The following is a 22,369-nucleotide window of genomic DNA, read 5'->3' on the forward strand; positions in this document are numbered from 1 at the left end:
GTTTTCCAATATTGTCTTCAAAGTAACTACTGTATTTGAGCGAATGATTTGAGTTTTGATCTCTGCTGACACTGGGCTGTTAAACTTTTATTGTCAGGGGTTTACAACAATTTATAGGACTTTAGGGGGTGTGGAAAGGGACAAAGGACCCTCAGGATACTCACATAGCCTCAATAGTTGTCCCATTCCCACTAGAAAGCCTTGTTTAGAGGACGTCCCCAGGACATGATGGAATAAGACAAGGAGTATAAAGTGTTCAGAATGCAATCACACGTTTTTTAAGTTAGCATGGGCCAATAGTCTAATTCTGTTTCCATGATTTGTCTAGTAACACTGAACTGGGAACAGATAGATTTTAAGAGATGTGATGTATAGTTTTGAAGACATTGCATTCGATCTGTTCTGTAGCAATTGTGATGGCACTGTGGCGAACCTTGAAAAGCCACATCATTAAGCAGTTAATATGGCTAGCTAAATGTTCAAAGTTTATTGCATGTGCAATCTGCATTTCACCCGTGTTCAGGACACAGCAAAGCCAGTAGAACACAATGAAAAGCTGCCACTAAATTATAATAGGTCTTGGCTCAGCCTGGTGATCCATTATATAAGGGATTAAAAGCTGCTCCTGGCGTTGCAATCAATTCATCTTTTAGCACTATCTAAATCCTTCTTGTTGCTGAAGGCTAATAGATGGAACTGTAAACATCTCATTTTATTACTCTCTTGCAAAATAAACCACTCTCAAGCAATTTCTTGGTCAAGGTATGGGCTTGATGTCCTTTTTAAAAATAATAATAAAGAGTTATGAGAGGCAAAAACAGTATGCACAGGTCTTAGGTTCCCACGCCTGTCCAACAGTGTGGAGACTATTTCACTTGGACTTATAGGGCAAAAGGTCTTACGCTTTTGGACTTTGCATCTCTGTTAATTTTACCCAGCCTTATGTCAACAGGAACTGTCAGAAGAAATAAAAGCTGGATAAATTAGCACTCTTAAAAGTTAATTATTACCCTAATCCTCATGGGCAAAAGCACAGGATCCCATCAAAGGAGCTTACTGAAGGTTAGTCCTCTTTTTAAATGAAGAATTAGGGAAAGGGTTATAGATCTTGCAACAAAGAACTCTGTATGTGCAAGGGAGGCTGCCTGGACTGGAGTATACACACGGGGAGCTGGGCCTGTCCTACGACAGTTAAGTTCAAACAGATCCATTGCATAAGCTGGTCAGGATTTTAAACATCCCATTCAAATTCCCACATTCCTATCAGAACATGTTCATGTTCAATGCTTTTGGTTTCCCATATTGCTCTGCAGATGGACTTCTTCTGCACACCCTAATTTGACAAACCCATAAGCTCGTTGCAGGCGTGGAGGAATGGATGGGTGAGGACCTCTAAGCTACATTTAAACCCTGTCGAGATGGAGGCCTTGTGGGTGAGTGGCTCCTGCATCCAAGAAAGAGGAGAATTACCTGCTCTAGATGGGGCTTCACTCCCTTCTGAATGAACAAGAATGGAGTCCTGCCATGCTCCTGGATCCCTCTTTGTCACTGAAGGCACAGGTAGCCTCGGTTGCTAGGAGTGCCTTTTACCAGCTTCATCTGGTAAGACCATAGTGGCCACTGGAGTTAGGGACCTCAAGACTGGATGCCTGCAACGTACTGCACGTGGGGGATTCCCAGAAAGCTGCAGCTAGTGCAGAATGCAGCAACCAGGCTGTGAACTGCAACATCTTCCCAACAGCATATAGCACCTCCGCTAAGAGAACTGCACTGACTGCCAAAATGCTATAGGGCTCAGTTCAAGAGTTTGCTTTCAATGTTTAAAGCCCTATGCAACCTGGGGCCAGGTTACCTGAAGGACATCTTGCCACGTATATCCTTGCTCAGCAATTGCATTCCTCTGACGGGGTGTTGTTAAGAGTTCTGAATATCCCAGAAGTACATCTGATCTCAACTTGGGAAGCAGGTCTTTAGTGTTGTGGCTGTAGCTCTAAGTAATCAGCTTCCCACTGAACAGACGTGTGCTTAGCATCTTTACTTTTAGCAGCTACTGAACACTTATCTTTTTAAGACATTTCTTATCTTTTTAAGAAAGTCAAAATGACCCAGCCATTTCATACTGGATTACATTACACAGAATTTTGCAGTCTGACATTTTAAAGATATGCTTTAAAAAACAGTTGTGTATATTTCGTTGCTTATGAATTTTTAAAATATATTTCTGTTGAACGCTGCTTCAGAAACATTTGTTGAGAAGCAGTTTAAAAATCCTTGAATAAATATGGCACCCAGTTGGAGCCTACATTCACCCTATGGCTTTCTGTTAATCGATGCAAGGAACTGTGCAAATGCTCTGAACTTATCTGTGACATCTCTCTCCAGGTGCTGCTTCCAGTTTAGCAGTTGTGTTGAATCGGGAACTCCTGTGCAGCCATGCCTTTAATGGAAAGTTACATGTTGCAAAGGACGCCAGATCATCATAAATCAAACAGTACCGAACAAGCTCATAAACCTTCTGGAGATACAGAAACAGAGGAAAGCCCATTGCGGTGTTTTAAGATAATTTTATCTCTATATGTAAAGCAAATAGTTTACAGTGCAATTCTGATTTTTCATGGAACAAAGAGCAGACCTGCAACACCAACGAATGCAAAAGTCAAGATAAATTCACAAGGAACAAACCACATTGACACAAAATAAAAAGATGGGGTGCTCACAAAAGCGTCTCTGTGTGAAAGGGAATGGGACAGATCAGTGTCTGGTACAGTGTGATACACTCAGCCAGACCCTTGCCAGAGCACTACCAAATCACATTTGAGAAATCAAAGACATTCCAGGGAAAGTATGAACTTCAGTCTGCCAGTGGAGGTGGAAGGTGAGATGAATAGATTAGTTTTGCCAATGAGAAAGGAGTGAGATAAAGGATATTTGTCCTTTAAATTCTTCATCTATTTTCATCTTCTAAATATTTAGAATAAGCTCCAGATAAAACCTAGAATTTGCCAATTCTGTCCAAGATAGCCTCCCCTAACCTATCCTGTTTAGGATAACCTAAAATATACGTTCTGTTCTTGAACAAAATAATCAAACCATATTGGTACTATATTCTGCAGATGTAGCCATACATTTCTATGACATCAGTTTCAAATCTTTAACAACCTGGAAGTTTGAGAAAAGCAATCCATAAGTAAAAAAAACAAACAACCCAGCAAAATGGCCTCCTAATTGCAGAACTTCCAGTTAAGGGTCAGGTGAAAGCTGGCAGAGAGGTGATGACACATCTCTCATTTCCTATAAGTGAGCAAGAACCCATAGTGAACAAAAACTGTGATTCCAAACTGGTGGTGGCCCCTGGACCCTTGGAGAGACTTCTGGGGAGTCTGAAGAACCACTTGAGTCTAAGTGGTGATCAGCCAGAAAAGGACCTGTCATTCCATGACCATATTTGCAAGGGGATGTTGGCTTGCATCGTAAGATACAAAACTAATTAAACTCATGTTAGCTAACCCAGGTCTAAGCATAAATCTCCAATTCGAAAATAGAAAACTCACATTCCTCTGTAAGAACACTTTTCAAATTCATGTTGATTCCTCAGAGACACATTCCAAAGGCATGTGGTCTATCAACCAGCCTTTGCCAGTCCCTCATGAATTCTGCTAGGGAGAAATTCCCATTTCCCCCCGCTAACTTTGAATCTATAAATCTAGCTTAAGCAACCCAGAACAGAAGCCACATGGCGCAGCTTCTTAAATAATTAAACTTCATTCTAGCAGTCTTACTGCCTACAGTTATCATTAAATACAACAAAACGATTCTCTAAATCCCTGAAAAAGAGCATGGGCCCACCCCCTCCCACCCTCTCGCCACATGTCCCACGTCAGAACAGCTTTCCAAGAAAAAATTCCTGCAACAAACACAGTGTGATGCATCTTAGACATACACCCACCATTCAAAGGGAGGAAGGACGAGGGAAGAGGAATGTGGATGCTACATTACAGCACCAGTACAAAGTAGTTAAGCACATTTTCAGTGACAGGAAAGAAACAACCAGACCCAGAAGATTAACACCTGAAGTGACTTAAATAAATAGAACCCCACAGCCACCTAGTAAAAGCTACTACTCCACCCTGGGTAGCTACAATAAAGCAAAACACCAGCAAGGAGGGCAACATAAAACTGGTGGTAGGATACATTCTTTTTGGGGGGGGACCACAGAACTACCTTCTGCGGTAGCACTTCCTTCATTGGTCCAGTTTTATATAACTCTTTACATTCAGCATATTTTAAATTGAAAGGCTGAATCTGACCAGGGAATGAAAAGATCGCTTCTCTAGCTAGTCAGGTTCAGAACCCTATCCAGAAGCAGAAGAACAGCATGGTGATATACGGGTTGGTTTTCAGTGCAACCACCCAAAGCTTTCCTTGCACATTCTTCCATCAAAGTTCCCTGGGAGCTGGGGGTTAGGGAAGATTTTTTAGAGGGGGGTGGGTCTTCAGCTTGAAAGTGGCAGGTCAGTAAATGGAGGTGATTGTCCTTTGGATCACTCAGCAGGCAGTGAAATGAAGGAAGAGCTGTGATGAAGAAGCGCACAGCAAGATCCTTGTTTCCAGTGTTCCCCTCTCAACAGAGGCAAGTTCCTCCCTCTCTTCCCCGTTCCTTAGACTCGCTGAATTTCAAACAGCTTTACATCTGTGTCATACCAGATAGGGGGATCCACATTCCTGAAGAGAAACAGAAGTTTGTTTTATTAGGCAAATCCCGGTGTTTTCCCATCTAGGATAGTTACAACGTTCACAAAACTTTAACAGATTTGCAAACACATGAGGTCAACAGACACAAGTTGCTAAGGGCCGCACTGTTTGTGATGCTCAGTCAACTATTTCTTCCACAGGGCAGGTGCCACTACCGAGAAGGCCCTTTGCCTGGTTCCCTGTAACTTGGCTTCTCGCAGCGAGGGAACCGCCATAAGGCCCTCGGCGCTGGACCTCAGTGGGTGAGGTGGGGGGTGGAGACACTCCTTCAGGTATACTGGACCGAGGCCGTTTGGGGCTTTAAAAGTCAGCACCAACACTTTGAATTGTGCTTGGAAACATACTGGGATCCAAAAAATGAAATGGCAGCATTTCTTAAAGGTTCAGAACCAAAATTTGAATAGATGCCTAGGGCTGAATAGATGCTTATTGTGAAGAGGATTTTTTCCCATCTCCCCAAGGTAACATGACCCATTATGGATTTTCTCTTAAATTTACTTTCCTGTATCTTAACCCCATGCTCTCCATACTATATTTAATGCATTTGATGAATAATTGTTTTCCCTTTTTATTTCCAATATCTAATCATCATTTTGAATTGCTGTTTTGTTTTCAAATTCTAAGCCCAGCTCAATACTAAATATACGTTATTCTCAGATGCCGATAAAACCCTGATTACACTTCAAATCAGTGATCTTACTGAAAATGAAATGTCATTCTCTGTACAGAACCTAACAACATGGCTCATGACAGGCTTGGTATCCATTACATTGTGCAAAATTTAAAATTCACAGCATAACTCCACCTCATGGGTATGAAGGCAGCCTTTAGTACCAACCACGTAACTGAAAACAAGGCAGGCCACTCGTCAGCAACATGCTATCGGTGAAGAAAAATGAATTTGGGTTGTTTTGGGCCGACTTACCTCAAATAAATAACTCCCCACATGTAAGTGCGGAACCACATAGCAGTGCCACAGTTAGCCTGGTATTTGCGGATCAGGATGGGATGAGGAACAGGAAGCAGCCCCACCAATGTGCCATGCTGCAAGAACTTCAGAATCTCAGACTCATCTGTGAGGCCCCTGGAAAAAAGAGAGAACACTTAAATGGATGCTGCAGAAGAATAAACGTGACCCACAGAGTTTCCTTTTATTGCTGTGCACTCAAATTCCACAGACAAGGGCAAGATGAAAGAGCATTAGAAATTCTCTAAAACTGCCAGGAATTCCCTGCAGAACATATTGAAGTGTCCAGTTATTTCCTTCAAAATGACACTAGTGTATTGGTCCAAGCTTGATTTTACAATGCACTAAGGGGCTAAATTACATACAACTTTGGAGCTCTGCATCTGGAGGTCCAAGGAAATGTATTTTTTTGTAAAAGCAGCCACACATTTCCAGTTGAGGTCAGGCACAGGAGGTGAAGGTACAATCCTTCCTACAGCTGTGATCTAGACTGCTCCTTTGGAAGAGATGTTGCCAACAGGAAGCTCTACTTGTGGGCTAAAAAAAATTAAGTGAACAAGTTCCCTCTCCACAAATAACAGCCATTCAGGTATGAGGGTGATATGAATGGGGGCCCACTCCACCCACACCCATTGCAGTTCCAGTCTAAAACTGGACCCCGTGGCTCATTTTACAAATTGGGAGCTGCAAAACAAAGAGCTCTAACGTGACATGCAGTTTTGGTCCAGTGAAGAATGTCAACTTTGCTAATAAATATCTTCAGTCAGGACAAAGAACACCGAAGAATTTTACCCACACATTTACAGCTATCTTTTTTCTGATTGTTAATGAGGTGAAGGAGACTTGCTTATTACAAAAATTGATTAGGACCATAATGCTTATGTTTACTAACTCAACGTTTGTTGATAGGATATTATCTCTTTGAATAAGAAAAATTGCACAGTAACATTACAGATTATACAGCCTGATTCAGGCTGGATCTAGACACACCAAAGAAGCGTTTCAGTTTAAAGTGTTATAAATTTAAACAGGGAAAACTGGTAGAGAAAAACGGGACTGCCATGTTGCCACCTGGTGGCACAATGTTATATTGCATATACAACGCATATAAGTCACTTTTTCTTTACCAATCTAGCTGAGTCCATAGTTTCAACAATGTATGTTATCAGTACGATAATAAGAGTTCAAAACTGCTCCTGTGTAAAGTGTTATCTGAAATCGTTATCATGCTGCAATTTATTGCCTTTCTTAGAGAAACCAGTTAACCATCAGGTCCTGCAGCTGTAGGGAGCCATCCCCATAATGCTCTGCACTTCTTAAACCACCCCCTCAAGCAATTCATTGGGGTATAGAATCAAAAGGCCCTAAGAAAATGCAAGTGTGGGGTCCGTACTCTTTCTCAAACTTTGCACTAAAGAAGATATACAGAGGTGGGGAAATCATGCTCTCTATTCAAGGAGAAGATCAGTTTCAGAGATCTTCAGAGAACATCCTTGAGTTGCTGCTGGCTAATTTTAATGGTGACCATGCTTATGTTATTGTGGGTATAGGATTTCTGATTATCATCTGAACCATAGTGTATGATTACTTTTAGAGTTTGTTGTTGTGCAAGTATTTTTTTAATGGAAAGTTTGTATTTGAACTGTACCTCTCACTGCAATTCGTGTTAAGACCTGCATAAGGTGATGAACAAATGAAATTTATTGTATTACCACAGTTAAAAGAATTTAGCAAGAAGATGTTCCCGCCATGCATCAGGTAAACAACAACAAAAAACTCTTGAGGGGAAGGTTTGCATGTGCAAGCTTGAAATATATCTCTTGGATTGCCTCAAAGCTGGGCTTTGCACAAGTACAGAGCCCCATACATTGAGTCAATAAAGATAGACTTCTTTCTGATGTTTGGGACTGTGTGTACTTTGGGTAATTGTTGCCAAATTTGATATTACCCAAACTCCTATAGAAAAGTGAGCAGAGGACATGTCCTGATCATCACAGTAATGACTTCTTTATAATTCACATCACTTTACAACTCCCTTCTGCCCCTGACCCCAAATATTCAAGGGACCATAGACACTTACTTGTCAATGCAAATCTTCTCTACCTGGGGGACCAAGACCTGTAAAAGCCGCATGATTGTCTGTAGGGGCAGCTTTGACTTCCAAGATACTACCTACAAAGAAAAGGAGAAGAAGATAAAATCAGTGATTTTGAAGAGCATACAGATGAACATATTCATGTAGAATATGTCAAGTACATCAAACTAGGTTGTCCTTAACAGGAACAGTAGGAACATTAGAGTATGAACCTACAAAAGGAACTTCCAAGTCCCCCCCTCTAAGCCACAAGAACATAGGCAGGGGTCCTGTGAATGCTTGTATTAATTATTTTCTATAAGAGAATTAAGTCTTCAAACATAACCACACAAACTCTGAACACTGTAGGTTTCTGAAAAAAGAGTACAGTGGTACCTTGGTTCCCGAACAGCTTAGTTGACAAACAAATTGGCTCCTGAATGCCTCAAACCCAGAAGTAATTTTTCCGGTTTGCGAACATTTTTCGGAAGCTGAACATCCGTTTCTGCTGTCTGCATTGTTTCCGAAGCCGTGCCTTGGTTTTTGAACATTATGGAAGTCGAATGGACTTCCAGAACGGATTGAGTTCAAGAACCAAGGTACCACTGTACTCTGTCCCTACAGAGACAGAGAAAGCCACAGGCCACCCCAGCGATAAATCCTCTTGTCATTTAGAATGAACACACAGCAACCCACCCTTCCACAGACAGAAAGAATCACGTAGACTTAAAAGCTAAGAAAGACTGCTTTAACTATTAATAATTTTGATATTAAAAGCTTTTTATCGCATGTAGTGTGCAAAGTTCATTATAATTCCTGCTTCATTAAGCAATGAGGGGAGCAATGGAGCAGGATCAGAAACTATAGTGATCCCTAATGAGGGATGAAAAGTGTGGCACCTGCTTGCTGTTCTTTGCAGTGCCTCTCTGCTCAGGTCCAGGTGGCAGGAGAATGCTGCTTCATCACTTTGGAACAAGCACACAACCCCCCCCCCCCGATTGCATCACGCTTGCTGTAAAAAGGGCTCAGGGTGGGCATCTGCTCCAATGCACATAGCATTTTACTTAATCACTGCCTGTTTACTTTAACTGACTAGGAGCAGCCCCAGTTCAGCTCCTGCTGAATCAATAGGGAGTGCGAGAAAAAGGAATCATGGAGCACAGGCTGCTCTCACCCATTCAGGAGTTGGATTCCACTGCCCAACTGAGGATGCACTGGACTGACGCCGTCGATCTCGCCGGGGCTGCAATGATTCCTGAGAAAAAGGGACACAACCATATGGCTCACCAACTTATCTGCACCACACTGCTGCCTGACTAATGCAAATATTACTTAGACGCCGGTCAAGTGGGAGGATAAAGCATAAAAAGTAAGTGCAGTACAGTGGTACCTCGGGTTACATACGCTTCAGGTTACATACGCTTCAGGTTACAGACTCCACTAACTCAGAAATAGTACCTCGGGTTAAGAACTTTGCTTCAGGATGAGAACAGAAATCATGCAGCGGCAGCGCAGTGACAGCAGGAGGCCCCATTAGCTAAAGTGGTGTTTCAGGTTAAGAACACTTTCAGGTTAAGAACGGACCTCCAGAACGAATTAAGTTTTTACCCCGAGGTACCACTGTACATGAGAAAGACTGGGGGGCGGGGAGCAAATGCAAATTTCCCCAACATATTCCTTTTCATTAATTCTGGGGTTTTTTTACTGCAGTTTTTCACGTTTGGATGTTAACCATTCCAGATGGGCATAGCAATCTATGTCCCTGATTTGCTGTGCTGAAGAGGGTTTGGAAGAGGTAGAGAGGGCCCTCCACCCAGGCCTGCAAACATCTGCTGGACTCTGCCAGAGGAGGAGCTCAACCAGCAAGACGTGCCCCAGTGTACTCCCCCAAACTGAGTGCAGAATCTATTGCTGGTGGTATTGTTACAAGTGGAAGCCAGCAGAAATTCTAGAAACAGGGCATGGGGCAGGTGGGTAGGGGGAGAGAGCTGAGCTGGCACAGGATCCAGCAGATCCCGAGCCAGCCCTGCTATTGTTATAGAAACGGGCCCAATCCAGGCCTCTTCTCAGCGCCAATCTGTGAGCTGGCACAGAATCCCCACTTTCTGCCTTAGATGGTGTGGGCAGTGGGACTGTGGATGCATTCAGCCCCTACCTCTCTTGACCAGGGGCTTCTATTCTTCACCTCTAAGGTCAAGAAATCTAGCAGCTGTGTCTTAACATACATCATGGATATTCACTGACTATAGGTAAAGGTAAAGGGACGCCTGACCATTAGGTCCAGTTGTGACCGACTCTGGGGTTGCGGTGCTCATATCGCTTTATTGGCCGAGGGAGCCGGCATACAGCTTCCGGGTCATGTGGCCAGCATGACTAAGCTGCTTCTGGCGAACCAGAGCAGCGCACAGAAACGTTGTTTACCTTCCTGCCGGAGCGGTACCTATTTCTCTACTTGCACTTTGGCATGCTTTCAAACTGCTAGGTTGGCAGGAGCAGGGACCGAGCAACGGGAGCTCACCCCGTCGCGGGGATTCAAACCGCCGACCTTTCGATTGGCAAGTCCTAGGCTCTGTGGTTTAACCCACAGTGCCACCTGCATCCCATTCACTGACTATACTGAACCAAATTTGTTACTGGGAGACTATCAGCTCATATCATTTCCTGTGTGGTCGTAGGGCCTTTGTGCTGGAGCACTCTACACTTAAGCCCCAATAAAAGCACCTCTGCAGGACAAAGCTGTAGTGTAGCATCCACTTCCAGGTACGTCTAAGTGGGCAGTAGCAAAAACTCCTCACTGATACCATTCATCTCTGGAAACACTATACAGTACTGAGCTCTAAACCAACAGAAGTGTAATGCTGCTTATCTGGAAGCAAACAAGGTACAAGATGATCTGGGTCTCTATCTTTTTTGCCTCCAGGATTTATTTATTGTCGCCATAAAGTGATAACACAATCCAGCATTATTTACAGGCACATTAACTTTATGGTATGTGGACTCCTGGACACCCCCAATACAGTTTCCACAATTCAATCCATGAAAATACCTGTTTGGGGCCCCTGTTCATGCCCTCCCCCATCCCCAGAGCATGAGAACCGTAACCCTGTCATCAGCAAATGTCCACAAAACTGACATTTTAAGAGATTATTGCAGCATAATTCTATTCAATCTACACAGCAATGTGTCAAACGGAGATACTTGCTAGATTTGTCCTGCTGATAAAAGAATTACTCATTTTCTACACACACACACACGCGCGCGCACTTTACCAAATGTGCTTTAGTGGATTTAATGCCAAGGGCAACAGTGTCCTTGAACTGCATCAAGGATAGCACTAGATCAGTGGATCCCAAACTCCCCATCCCACCCCCCAGACCACTTGAAAATGGCTGAGAGACTTAATGGACCACTTAATGATTTTTCTGCCTGCTGTAGAAATTGTAATGTGTTATGCTGGATCTGTATGGTTTCCTTAATGGTGTTTTCATTGTTTCTTTTATTTCTTATAAGCGGTATTAAAATTTTAATTCTATGGAATTCAAATTATAATGCAATCATAGAATGGTAGAGTTGGAAGCTACCCCCAAGGGTCATCTATTAAAATCCTCTGCAATGCAGGCATCTCAACTAGATCATCCATGTCCAATGGCTATCCAACCTCTGCTTTAAAAACTCCACAAATGAGTGTCCACCGCTTTTTCTTGTACAATAAAATACAATCTTAGAAATAATAGGTGCAACAACAATACCATTAAATATCATTAAGAATGTTTAAGAAGATGGATGTGTAGTCTCTCCTCTTCAACCACAAATCTGTAGACACACCATCTGAATGAAGCTAATGGTTGTAGGACCATACAGTGGTACCTCAGTTTACAGACGCTTCATTTTACAGATGCTTCAGGTTACAGACTCCGTTAACCCAGAAATAGTACCTCGGGTTAAGAACTTTGCTTCAGTATGAGAACAGAAATTGTGCTCTGGTGGCGTGGTGGCAGCAGGAGACCCCATTGGCTAAAGTGGTGCTTCAGGTTAAGAACAGTTTCAGGTTAAGAATGGACCTCCAGAACGAATTAAGTTGTTAACCCGAGGTACCAGTGTAGTTTGAGAACTCCTACCCTAGATACTGTTATTCAGTACCTATATTACAAATACTAGCTATGCAAGTTTAGACAATAATAATCAGAATGTGTCCAAGCACAAGAGCAACATGTAGCCGTACCCCACTCCAAGATTCTGTATCACTGATAACGCCAGGAGGGCTGCCTTGTGCTGCAGACTGCGCAGACTCTGGCTCCAGGGAGCGCATCGTCCCATCTTCAGACACCTGGGCTTTCTCGGTGAGCTTGTCAATACCTGAATTTGGAAGACAGCATTAAGAGGAAACCAAGCAAGGCTCGGAGGAGGTCAACAATATAACTTAGACCAAATGGTGCAACTCTCAGTACTTGCCTCTCTGTTAAGTACATTCTTCTTGTTTATGTTTAAACCGACATATCAAGACGTGTAAATTTGACATTTGTTTTAACACGCAATCATATTTTATAATGTATATTTTTTAAACTGACGGTTTTATTTTGAAAATTTTAAGGCTAACTTCTGATTTTATCAGTTACAGATAGGTAGCCGTGTTGGTCTGCCATGGTCAAAAAAAAATAAAAAATAAAAAAATAAAAAAATTAAAAAAAATTAAAAAAAATTCCTTCCAGTAGCACCTTAAAGACCAACTGAGTTAGTTCTAGGTATGAGCTTTCGTGTGCATGCACACTTCTTTCGTGTGCATGCATGAGCTTTCGGTATGAGCTTTCGTGTGCATGCACACTTGACACTGGCACCAGAGCCTGCAATAAACCCAGATGCCAACTTTGCTGCCACATACACCCGGACAACACCATTACTGGCCCCAACAACATCACACATACCATCTCGGGACTATTTAATTGCTCATCATCTAACATTGTGTATGCCATAAAATGCCAACAGTGTCCTTCAGCTCTCTATATTGGACAAACAGGCCAGACCTTACGCCAAAGAATAAACGGACATAAATCAGACATCAGGAACCACAAGACAGAAAAACCAGTAGGAGAACACTTCAATCTCCCAGGACATTCTATACAAGATCTCAAAGTAGCTATTCTATTACAAAGGAATTTCAGAAATAGACTGGAAAGAGAAGCTGCTGAATTGCAACTTATCACCAAACTTAAAACTATGGAGAGACCTGGTTTGAACAAAGACATTGGATTCTTATCTCATTATACATGACAAAGCCATTTTTCACCTTCTCACCCCTTGCTTTTTCCTGTTAGACCTATTGCAGTCGTTAAGAGTCGTCAACAGGCTCATCGCAGCTATCTGCCAATCACCCATTCCCACCACCCTTCTGAGTAATACCCCTCCCCACCTTCTCACTATATAGAAAGGTCCGGTGACTTCTGTTTCAGTGTATCTGAAGAAGTGTGCATGCACACGAAAGCTCATACCTAGAACTAACTCAGTTGGTCTTTAAGGTGCTACTGGAAGGAATTTTTTTATTTTGTTCTGATTTTATCGGCAACTTTAATGTTATATAAATCTTGTTAGATAATTTCCCACCACTTTTTCAAGAGCAGAAAGCACCTCATTCTAGAAAAAGGAGAACTATCATGGGGGAGGTAGGCAAGTTCCCCGGTAATTGAATTAAGCTTAGGGACTAGGAAACCAAGACATGAACATTTGGTCGTTTGTGGGTAGCTACAAAACAGCCCGGTTCAAATGAGGGTTCTATGGCAATATCCTGGCTGACAAAGCCATTTCATAACATGGAGCTTAAGTTCTTTCCCTAAATAATCTTCACCATCAGGAAAGATATCAAAGATTGATCCAATTCATCATCTTGAACTGAACTTGCACTTTATTTAAGCAACTATACAACAATAAAGGTTAGACTGACCTGGAGTTGCTACCAAGCTGGCCTTTAGCGTCCCGGGCTCAGCAGGTGCAGCCGGTCGAGATCCTTCCATGGACATTCCGTCCTGAGAGTTGGTGCGAGATATAGGTTCGGGAGCTTTCTTTTTGCGCTGCAAAGCTCTCTGGATCGACTGCAAGTCAGTAGGCAGATTGGCCAGCTGATGGAACACATTTCGCTTGCGGATGATGGCATAGACCAAGTTGGAATTGCCTAGGAAATCACAGCAGCAGAAGGGAGAAAAAACATGATTAAGTAATTTTATTTGCAGGGAGTGAGGAGTGAAAAAGACCTACAAATAAGCCTGGGAGGCTGTACGCTACTTACAGTCCTGTATCAAGAAAACCTTTCCTTACCTTCTCCTATCTTACCACTAGGGGAAAAAATTAGTCAACAAAGGAAAAGCACAGTTCTTGAGTTGTTTACAGAGTACCCAATTGGCAATGCTAAGAAATTACTTAAGATCAATAACAGAGCAGAAGGAAGTGAGAGCCTAGTGAGCACAATGCAGGATCTGGACTTGAATTTGCTTTCTTGCTTGGCTACCAACTTACTGAGACTTTGGCCTAGTCACTGCTCATAGCCTTAGTGACCAGTGCATAAAATGGAAGCTATAGTGACATGGATCAAAAGCAGTGTTAGAAACTGGGATAGAAAAGATGGAAGCCAAATGACTTCTGGGACCTGGGTTGTGGATGCCAAAACAGAATGTCTACTTGCCATTGGGGGGGGGAGCGACAACACTTTTTATTATGACTATACTTAGAGTAATACATTATCTTCATTCTTGGCATGTCATTAGACAGGGGTATTGGGCCGGCTTATTGTTTAGCAGCTACTCACCATCAAACTGATATTGAATGATATTATTGAAAACTTCCAGCAAAAAGAAGACAAGGTGGTGGTTCTGGACTGAGGAGAAGAGGAACCAGGTGGTTGAAAAAGCTTCCAACAAGTGCAGCAGTTTGTTAGCAGCTACCATGGAAAGAGACTTCAAGTACGGAGATACTGGAAGAAGGGGAAAAGAAAATTAGGGTGACAGTAATTCCCTTTATGATTGCTTATCTTCAGCATACATGGCACTTTAACACACAGAGAGAGAGAGAGAGAAAGAGAGAAAGGGAAGGAAGGAAGGAAGGAAGGAAGGAAGGAAGGAAGGAGGCAAAGAAAGAAAGAAAGAAAGAAAGAAAGAAAGAAAGAAAGAAAGAAAGAAAGAATCTAAATTTTAACAGTGGGGAAGGTACATGGGGCAGGTAAAGACAGCAAAGGATGGATGTGAACAAATGCTATTATACATCCTAAATTACTGCAGGGGATGAGGATTAAACCAAAGACTTCATAGTAGGGGTGAATTTTGGGAAGGCACCTATTTACTAGTTCACTCAGTCTTTTGTGAACTAGTAATGTAAAACCTTAAATAAAAATAAAGAAGTTTACATCTAATTCTAGGAAAAGGTGAAGCAGGAAACTTTGTTGAAGTTTGCCTCATATCTTGAAAACTAGTTTATGAGGAGATTTCACCCCTCCCATATCCAAGAATCTCCTGATGAGTCTGGTGATTTTCCAGAGAGGAGGGGCGGTGTTCTGCTCTCTACTTATTCTGCTCCAGCACCACATCAAAGAGTCAGTCAGCCAGTATGTCGGAGAGAGAGAGACTGAGTGTTAGAGATCATGTGTATAGATAAGGTTGCTGCTAAGAGCAGCTGCAGGCACTCAGTGCGATTCAGCATTCATTTATGCTTAGACCTCATTTAGCTCTGTATATAGTTGTATAATAGTTGTAGATAGAATAAAGAAGATATTCTACAGAGCTGCTCTCCGAGTCGTTTATACTCTGCTATACTCTGCTATTCTCTGCTGTGCGGCGACTGTCTTCTTGTGGAAGTGAATCCGGTGCTCACAACTCTAAGCTGTGAGTCCACAGCACTTTGACCTGTTCCTGTGCAGAAGGTGGTCTCTCAAAGTGCTACCCAGCTCGCCTAGCCCAGTCCGGGCTGAAGAGGATGAGTCCAGTTGGGAGAACTGGCTCAGGGGCGATGCTGACAGTTTAGGGGTTTTATGTATGTTCCATAAAGGGAAAGGCAAACTGTAGTGCCTCGTTACACAGGGTTCCATAGCTGTTACCTTCAGAATTAGGAGATACATGCACCATATGGGGCCTTGTAAAATAAAGGAAATCTGATCAGACACTACTTTAGCCTTTAAGACACTCTTATTGTGTTTTTAAAATTTGTTAAAATGGTTAATATATTTGGAACAAAATCCTGTAACAGGATACAAGAACTAGTAAAGAAAAATTAAGTCAATTATGAAAAGGCAGCTCCAAAAAATGCTACAGGTTTCCTTTAATATGAAATAAATCTTGATTCTAAGCCACTGCATATTGTTAGTGAAGGAAGCCAATGCCATCTACTGCAGTGGAGACGGTATTACGCCATTTCCTCAGCTCCACATAAAATTCCTTAAATGCTTATTGTACAGATTGACACAAACTAGGATGTGTCTCGAACGAGAGTAAGGAAAATGCACAAAATAACTCAATGAACATTTCCCAACTGTTGCACTCACAATGGTCTTCTCCGACTGAGTTTAAGGAACTAGAATGAAGATTTCCAGAAATAACATCTGCATATATTGGGTGGCATCCAACTAAACAGTTCCACTAGCGCAAGCTCTTTTGGCTGCACAACATAACTTCCCCTCCCTCTTCTCTCACCATGAAGCTGATTTAAGGGGACACAGAAGAGGTAAGGGAAGGTTAGCTCTACCACATGCCAAAACCCAACAATCTGTTTTGCAGGATACCAGCAGCTGTCTGTTCCTTCAGATGTCAAGAGAAACGCTGCTGGACTATTATACTACCAAAGGTTTCTTTTGTGGGGAGGTTGTTGATTTAAACATAAATCTCCATACCTAAGTGTTTCAATACAGTTCACTCTGGCAGCTTACCATTCACAATGATAGTAAGGAGGCAGTCAAAGAGGGGCTGCAGCCTCTGGTGCCCACTGGTGATGATCTTATGAAACACCTGGAACACAGAATGAAAGTGGCAATAAACAGGTACAGAAAGAATTATCATGTTACTCCTGTGCTGGCTGTTGCCACCACTGAAAAGCAAATGTAGCATGTGAAATTCTGTAAGTCAACCATGAAGCAGTTCACAAAATTCCTGCCCATTCATCCTAAAATACAGTATTTCTGATTAGCAAGACACAGGGCTCATATACACTTCCATTCGTCCTGTGTTTTCTAGGCATGATTCTGAGTGGTGGTCTGTTTTCCCTGCCGCTTTCCCCCAGAAAAACAGGCTCTTTAGTGCTAAATTGGAATAGACGACAATCCATGGAAAACCCAATTGCTGTTTGTTCTAATTCAGCATTAAACTGTGGGTTTCCTTGGGAAAACGGAAGTGTGGATGAGCAACGGGCACGGCTGGTAACTGCGACACTCACAATGATCAGGAGATCCGCATGTGTCCCTGTAAATACAGGGATATCCATTGGTACTCGAACGGAGTACGGCTTGTTCAGCCGAACCCCAAAATTTCTCTCTCCACTCAGCAGCAGTAGGATGAAGACACCGATATGCATAAGCCCAACTCGTGCTGTAAAAAGAAGAAGAGTGTTGATGTTCAATCAACTAATGGAGATAGCGCAAATAATTTTGTAGAAGAATCTTCCGCACAGCAATTCCGCTACTGTTCAGCGCAATGGTCCTAAAGAAACTCATGATCAAAACAGACCCATTTCACTGTTAGGATATAGTTCCATTCCACCTTAAAAGGGTCAGGCATGACTGTTGTGTATCACATGCCTGTTTACGTCCAGCACAGTCTGCTGGGAACTTCCGTTGTATGTTGCTTTTGCTATACTGCTGTTTTGCCAGAGACGAAGGGATGCAGACATGTTTTCCTTTGTTCCTGAACTATGCTGAATAAATGCTGTAAATATGCTGGTGCATTTGTCTGTCCGCCTCATCTGCTGTGTGATGTTTTACAAACTCTGCTGACAGAGTGTGCCCAGGTCTCTAAACGTATCTGAGGCTCATGTCACTGTTTGATGCTGTTCCAAGGAACACCGGCTGCCGGCCGGTAGCTGGAGCCAGCTGGGGGCCTGCTTGATGCCTGCCTGATGCCCCTGTCTTCCCAGCAGTATCCCAACACCCAAGCAGTTTAACGGGGAAAGGGCCACAGCTCAGTGGTAGAGCATCTGCGGTGCATGCAGTTTTAATCCCCAGCATCTCCAGGTAGGGCAGGGGGAAACCCTTATCTGAAATCCTGGAAAGCTGCTCCCAGTCACTGCAGGCAGTGCTGAGCTAGATGGACTGCTGATGATTTTACTCAGTATAAGGCATGGGGCAATGTGTGACTGCTGATTTTGTGAATGTACTCCAATGTACATTGACCTGTGAATGTACTCCAAGAAGGGCACTGGAAAAAAAGGAGAGGGAGGCCCAAACCAGATATGACAGGGATGCCACACATATAATAGATAATAGATAATAGATAATAGATAATAGACTATAGAGTTGGAAGGAACCATGAGGATCATCTAGTCCAACTCCCTGCAATGCAGGAATCTTTCACCTAACACGGGACTCAAACCCACAACCCTGAGATTAAGAGTCTGATGCTCTACCAACTGAGCCATTATTCAAATCCAAATCTACATGTTTAAAGCAGGGAGTGGGTGGACACCCTGTTTGCACATAAAAAAACACCAAATGCCTGTGAAGAGCTAAACCCTATCCTGCCTTACCTCACAGTCCTCCACTGCCTGCAGTGGTTCTTTCCCAGCCCAGCTCCAATATGGCACTGAGCAGAGCTGAAGAGAAACATACTTGAAAACAATGTAGTGAGGTTGGATGAGAGATGGCTAAGCTCCATTCATCTGTGAATGCCTTGTCATGTTAAGGAAAACAAAAAGAAGCCCTGAACCCTCCCCCTCCCATGCTTTACACATGAAAATAACAGACATGTCTGCCCATGTCTAAACTGGCGTGGCCCTAGCACAGCTCTCTTGCCTCTGCATCTGGAATCTGCATCTAGGCTGATGACCTAAGAGCCAAGGAAAATTAACGTGGGTATCATTTGATTGAATTATGTTTGGCTTCTGGATGCTGTGAACAGTAGACACCAAACCAGCTTCTCGCATATTCTAATGGTAACACACTGACCTGTGCTTTTCCAGCCATTCTTTTGAATCTTCCAAATTTGAGCTACCAGCTGAGCAGTACAGGAACACTAAGATTAGTGGGGAAGGCTGCTCATGATGGCCTATGGCTATATGACTGTAAACTGATAATTCTGGTTTCTCATGCTGCGTACACACTAGTGGGCAGACAGTGGGTATGGATGTCTTCCTGTAGCTTATATTTTCAAATTGGGTCAAAGCTGACGGGGTGGTGGGGGGCTGTATTGAAATACAGCATTTTCCAGCCTCACATACTCTCTAGGCACAACCACTTCAGTTGAATTGGACCCGACTACAGCTACACCCATGAAGTTATTTCCAGTATCTGTGACTGCACAAGCAATCACAATGAATGCAGAAGCAAGCCTTATCAACCTGAGTTTTGAGAAAAAGACAAGACCAAACTTACACTGATCTGCTCTGGCATCATTCAGGAAGAAGAGAATTGGCACCAGGATATCTAGGACATCGCTACTCTTCAGCACAAAGAAGAGAAATTTCTGAAAGGGAAAGATAAAGACTTGAACTCCTTCACACAGTTTATCTACTCTACAGGTCCAGCCACGGCCCAGTGGCCCAACAGAAAGAAGCTGATGCTTCCTATGAAGATGCGTCAGAGAGGAGGGACAGTATACGAAACAACAAGTTCAGAAGTGCTGGCTAGTTTATCAGTGGTTTTGTGTTTTAGAACTCTGCTTTCTGCTGACTGCATTGCAGCACAAAAAGGTTAAGGAGAGAGTCCTACTAACTCAATGAGTCTCTCTTCTAAAAAGACATGGCAAGATTTGCACTGATAATCCCACATTTATTTTCATGTTAAATGTCTTGATTGAATAATGAAAAGCATGCTCTGCAAATAGTTTATTATGTGAGGAAATCAGCAAACAGCTGGCACTATAATTTCCTATTTTCCCCCTTATATAGGCTGCTTTCTGTTGGAGGCTTCTCAAGTATCAGGTGTGCTGATTCAGCATGCCTGGAACCTGAAGCTCACATAAGGTTTGGGTTGACGCCTATGCTGATCTCTGCAAGTCCAACCACATGCAAGCAGACTAGCAGTATCAGCAAGGGTTATAATGTCCCACACAGTCACCAGTTAATGAAAGAACGATACTAATCAGTATATTTTCCCTTCAATGATTCCCCATTCCAGCATCTTTCAGTGCTAAACCAGCCAAGGGGGAAGGAGGTCAGGAGAAAGAGGAGAACTGCCAACTAGGTAACACACACATCCCTAGTCGCTATCACTAAGATTCCCTTATTGCCTTGCTTGCTTTCAGCAGGCACAGATCTCTCCCCCTCTTGATTCTTTGGCAGACCCAACAGCTGTGCACCTTGTTGAAATCACAGAGTTTCCAGAAGAGAACCAGGAGCTCCTGATGGAACTGAATCTTCTTGGTAGAGTTTGGCAGGTAGGTTTGGACCAGTGGGTTGGAGAGTAGACGGGCCACTCCTTTCAGAATGAATTGAAAATCCTGCCAAAAAAAGATAATGTAAATGGAATAAACAAGTCCTGTCAACAAAGATAATGTAAATGGGCTCAAGGCTAGCCCAGTAAGTAGTCAAAAGAAGAATATGGCACAATACCTCTTCTCTGTGTATCCTGGACAGGTAATTGACAAACAGATTGTCTGGTCCCGGAGGCTGCATTAAAAGGAAGTTGAGATAGCACTTCTCAGCATTTGCATTGGCAATTAAGGGCATATAAAAAGTTATTTACATTCTCTGGCAACTGACATTTTCACCAAATTGTCAGAAAATTCTAATATTTGACAAATTCACTCAGTTAGGGATCAGTAATACACAGAACAGGATTTGGTATAATAAAAGTGCTTCTATTCATAGAATTTAGCAGCAAGCCAAGTGATACACCTTCCATTTTGAGGATGCAACGTACAGCAGTGCTGCTGACCAAAGTCAATACTTAGCATCCAGACTAGCATCTTAACATCTAGACTAGACTAGGCTACTTACTTTGCTTATTATATAAGGAATGCTATTAACTCTAAAAATTGACTTGCACACAAAAATAGGAAGTGGTTCCCAATAGTACTATTGATAGCATGCAAGGTTTTAATTGTCACACAAAGATTTCTGCTTGGAGTGGAAAGCTCTGCAAAGTTAGAAGGCTTGCGGTAATTATCCTATAAAATGAATTACCTCTGCTAGCACCCAACAATTTCAGGGCCGCACAGGGGAGGAACAATGGAGGGTGTGTGATTTGGTTTGAAAAAAAATGGCTGTAAAGGGGAAAATGGAAAGGCATAAGCCCTCTCCCCACCTCCAAAGCTCTTTTTCTTCAACACTAACGACATTGGGGCTTCAGTATTTACATCTCTGGGTAACATGCAGTTTGCCTCACAGAACAGTATGAACTGTAATACTTTTCAGAGCATTCTTAGTACAAAGTATGTAGGGACAGACAGCTGAAAGCATTCTAAGATTTGAAGACTGAGCATCAGTTTGGCTCAAAAGGAGTGTTTCAGTACACAGATGACCTTCCCCTCCAATAAAGACCAGTTAGCTCCTTCACCTGAGCAAGAAAAGGAAGGGCTAGAGTGCTCCTTTCATCTCTGCTCATTTTGAGAGCAAGCATGGGATACCTTCCCAGCATGCGGACAGGAAGAAAAGCAGAGTGAAACCAAAACAATCACGTGAGCTACAACCACAGTGTGTGGAATGCCCTGAAATGAGCTAGTTAGTATGCACATTAATACAGGTCAGGGATTCAGAAGAAGTTATTTCAGTATTAAGGAGAAACAAACGCACCACTAAACGCTTAGGATGATGGGGAGTTCATGTCTCAGATTTACCATGATTACTACAATTGTCTCTTAGCAAAAGACAGCTTGAAAAGAGGTTTTCAAAAACCAGCTGGACTCTAGAAAACAGCACTATACTGAAGTATGCACTATTGAGAGAGGGCAGAGTACTCAAACTTCAGTAGAAGTCAGTCATCCCACTACATTTCACATTGTGGTGAATTTATGATACATACATACTGTATTAGTTTTTGATCTTCCCTTTTTGAATTTATTGGGCTTTTTGATAGGAACAAATCCATTTACCTGTTTGGTCAAAGACACCATCTGATCTTCTCCCAAAACCCAAACTACATGTTGCATGCAAATCCTCTCCCCCATGCTCCTTATCTGCAACAAAACTGTCTCTCCCCACCCAAAAATGACTTTTCCTTCACAGAGGTTCCTGAAGGGGTGTGTGTATGCAACATCTGGCAGTTTCAGGACCTTCAGCCTGACCAAAAGGACTCTTGTGTGAGTCTGGGCAATTTTTGAGACTGGTCTCATGACAGACACATACAGAAAATGCAGAACACAGGAACACCAAAATTCCAGCAGGAGAGTTACTCTTTGAGGTGTATTAATTTTATAAATAAAATAAATGACTGTGTACCCACAAACCTGTGTACCCAT

General features: G+C 42.6%; 1 protein-coding gene across 2 annotated transcripts in view; it reads right to left on the reverse strand.

The window, feature by feature from the left end:
* Positions 1 to 2,544: 2,544 nt before the first annotated feature.
* HID1 (HID1 domain containing) overlaps positions 2,545 to 22,369 on the reverse strand; it is a 42,655-nt gene continuing 22,830 nt past the window's right edge. Inside the window, exons 8-20 of one of the 2 annotated variants that reach the window (XR_014153588.1) lie at positions 20,523 to 20,579; positions 20,270 to 20,410; positions 19,345 to 19,435; positions 17,196 to 17,347; positions 16,693 to 16,771; positions 14,587 to 14,751; positions 13,729 to 13,956; positions 12,016 to 12,149; positions 8,968 to 9,048; positions 7,800 to 7,891; positions 5,678 to 5,836; positions 3,278 to 4,722; positions 2,545 to 3,065 (exon numbers count right to left, since the gene is read on the reverse strand). Coding sequence is in view for 1 of the 2 variants with exons in the window: in XM_081850722.1 (XP_081706848.1) it covers positions 4,659 to 4,722; positions 5,678 to 5,836; positions 7,800 to 7,891; positions 8,968 to 9,048; positions 12,016 to 12,149; positions 13,729 to 13,956; positions 14,587 to 14,751; positions 16,693 to 16,771; positions 17,196 to 17,347; positions 19,345 to 19,435; positions 20,270 to 20,410; positions 20,523 to 20,579 (1,443 nt within the window). In the remaining variant the exon portion in view is untranslated. Of the gene's footprint in view, positions 4,723 to 5,677; positions 5,837 to 7,799; positions 7,892 to 8,967; positions 9,049 to 12,015; positions 12,150 to 13,728; positions 13,957 to 14,586; positions 14,752 to 16,692; positions 16,772 to 17,195; positions 17,348 to 19,344; positions 19,436 to 20,269; positions 20,411 to 20,522; positions 20,580 to 22,369 lie in introns of both variants that reach the window. The other variant, XM_081850722.1, reaches the window with a different exon arrangement.

This window comes from Podarcis erhardii, assembly GCF_964252035.2.
Source record: "Podarcis erhardii genome assembly, chromosome: 2".
NCBI lineage: Eukaryota > Metazoa > Chordata > Lepidosauria > Squamata > Lacertidae > Podarcis > Podarcis erhardii.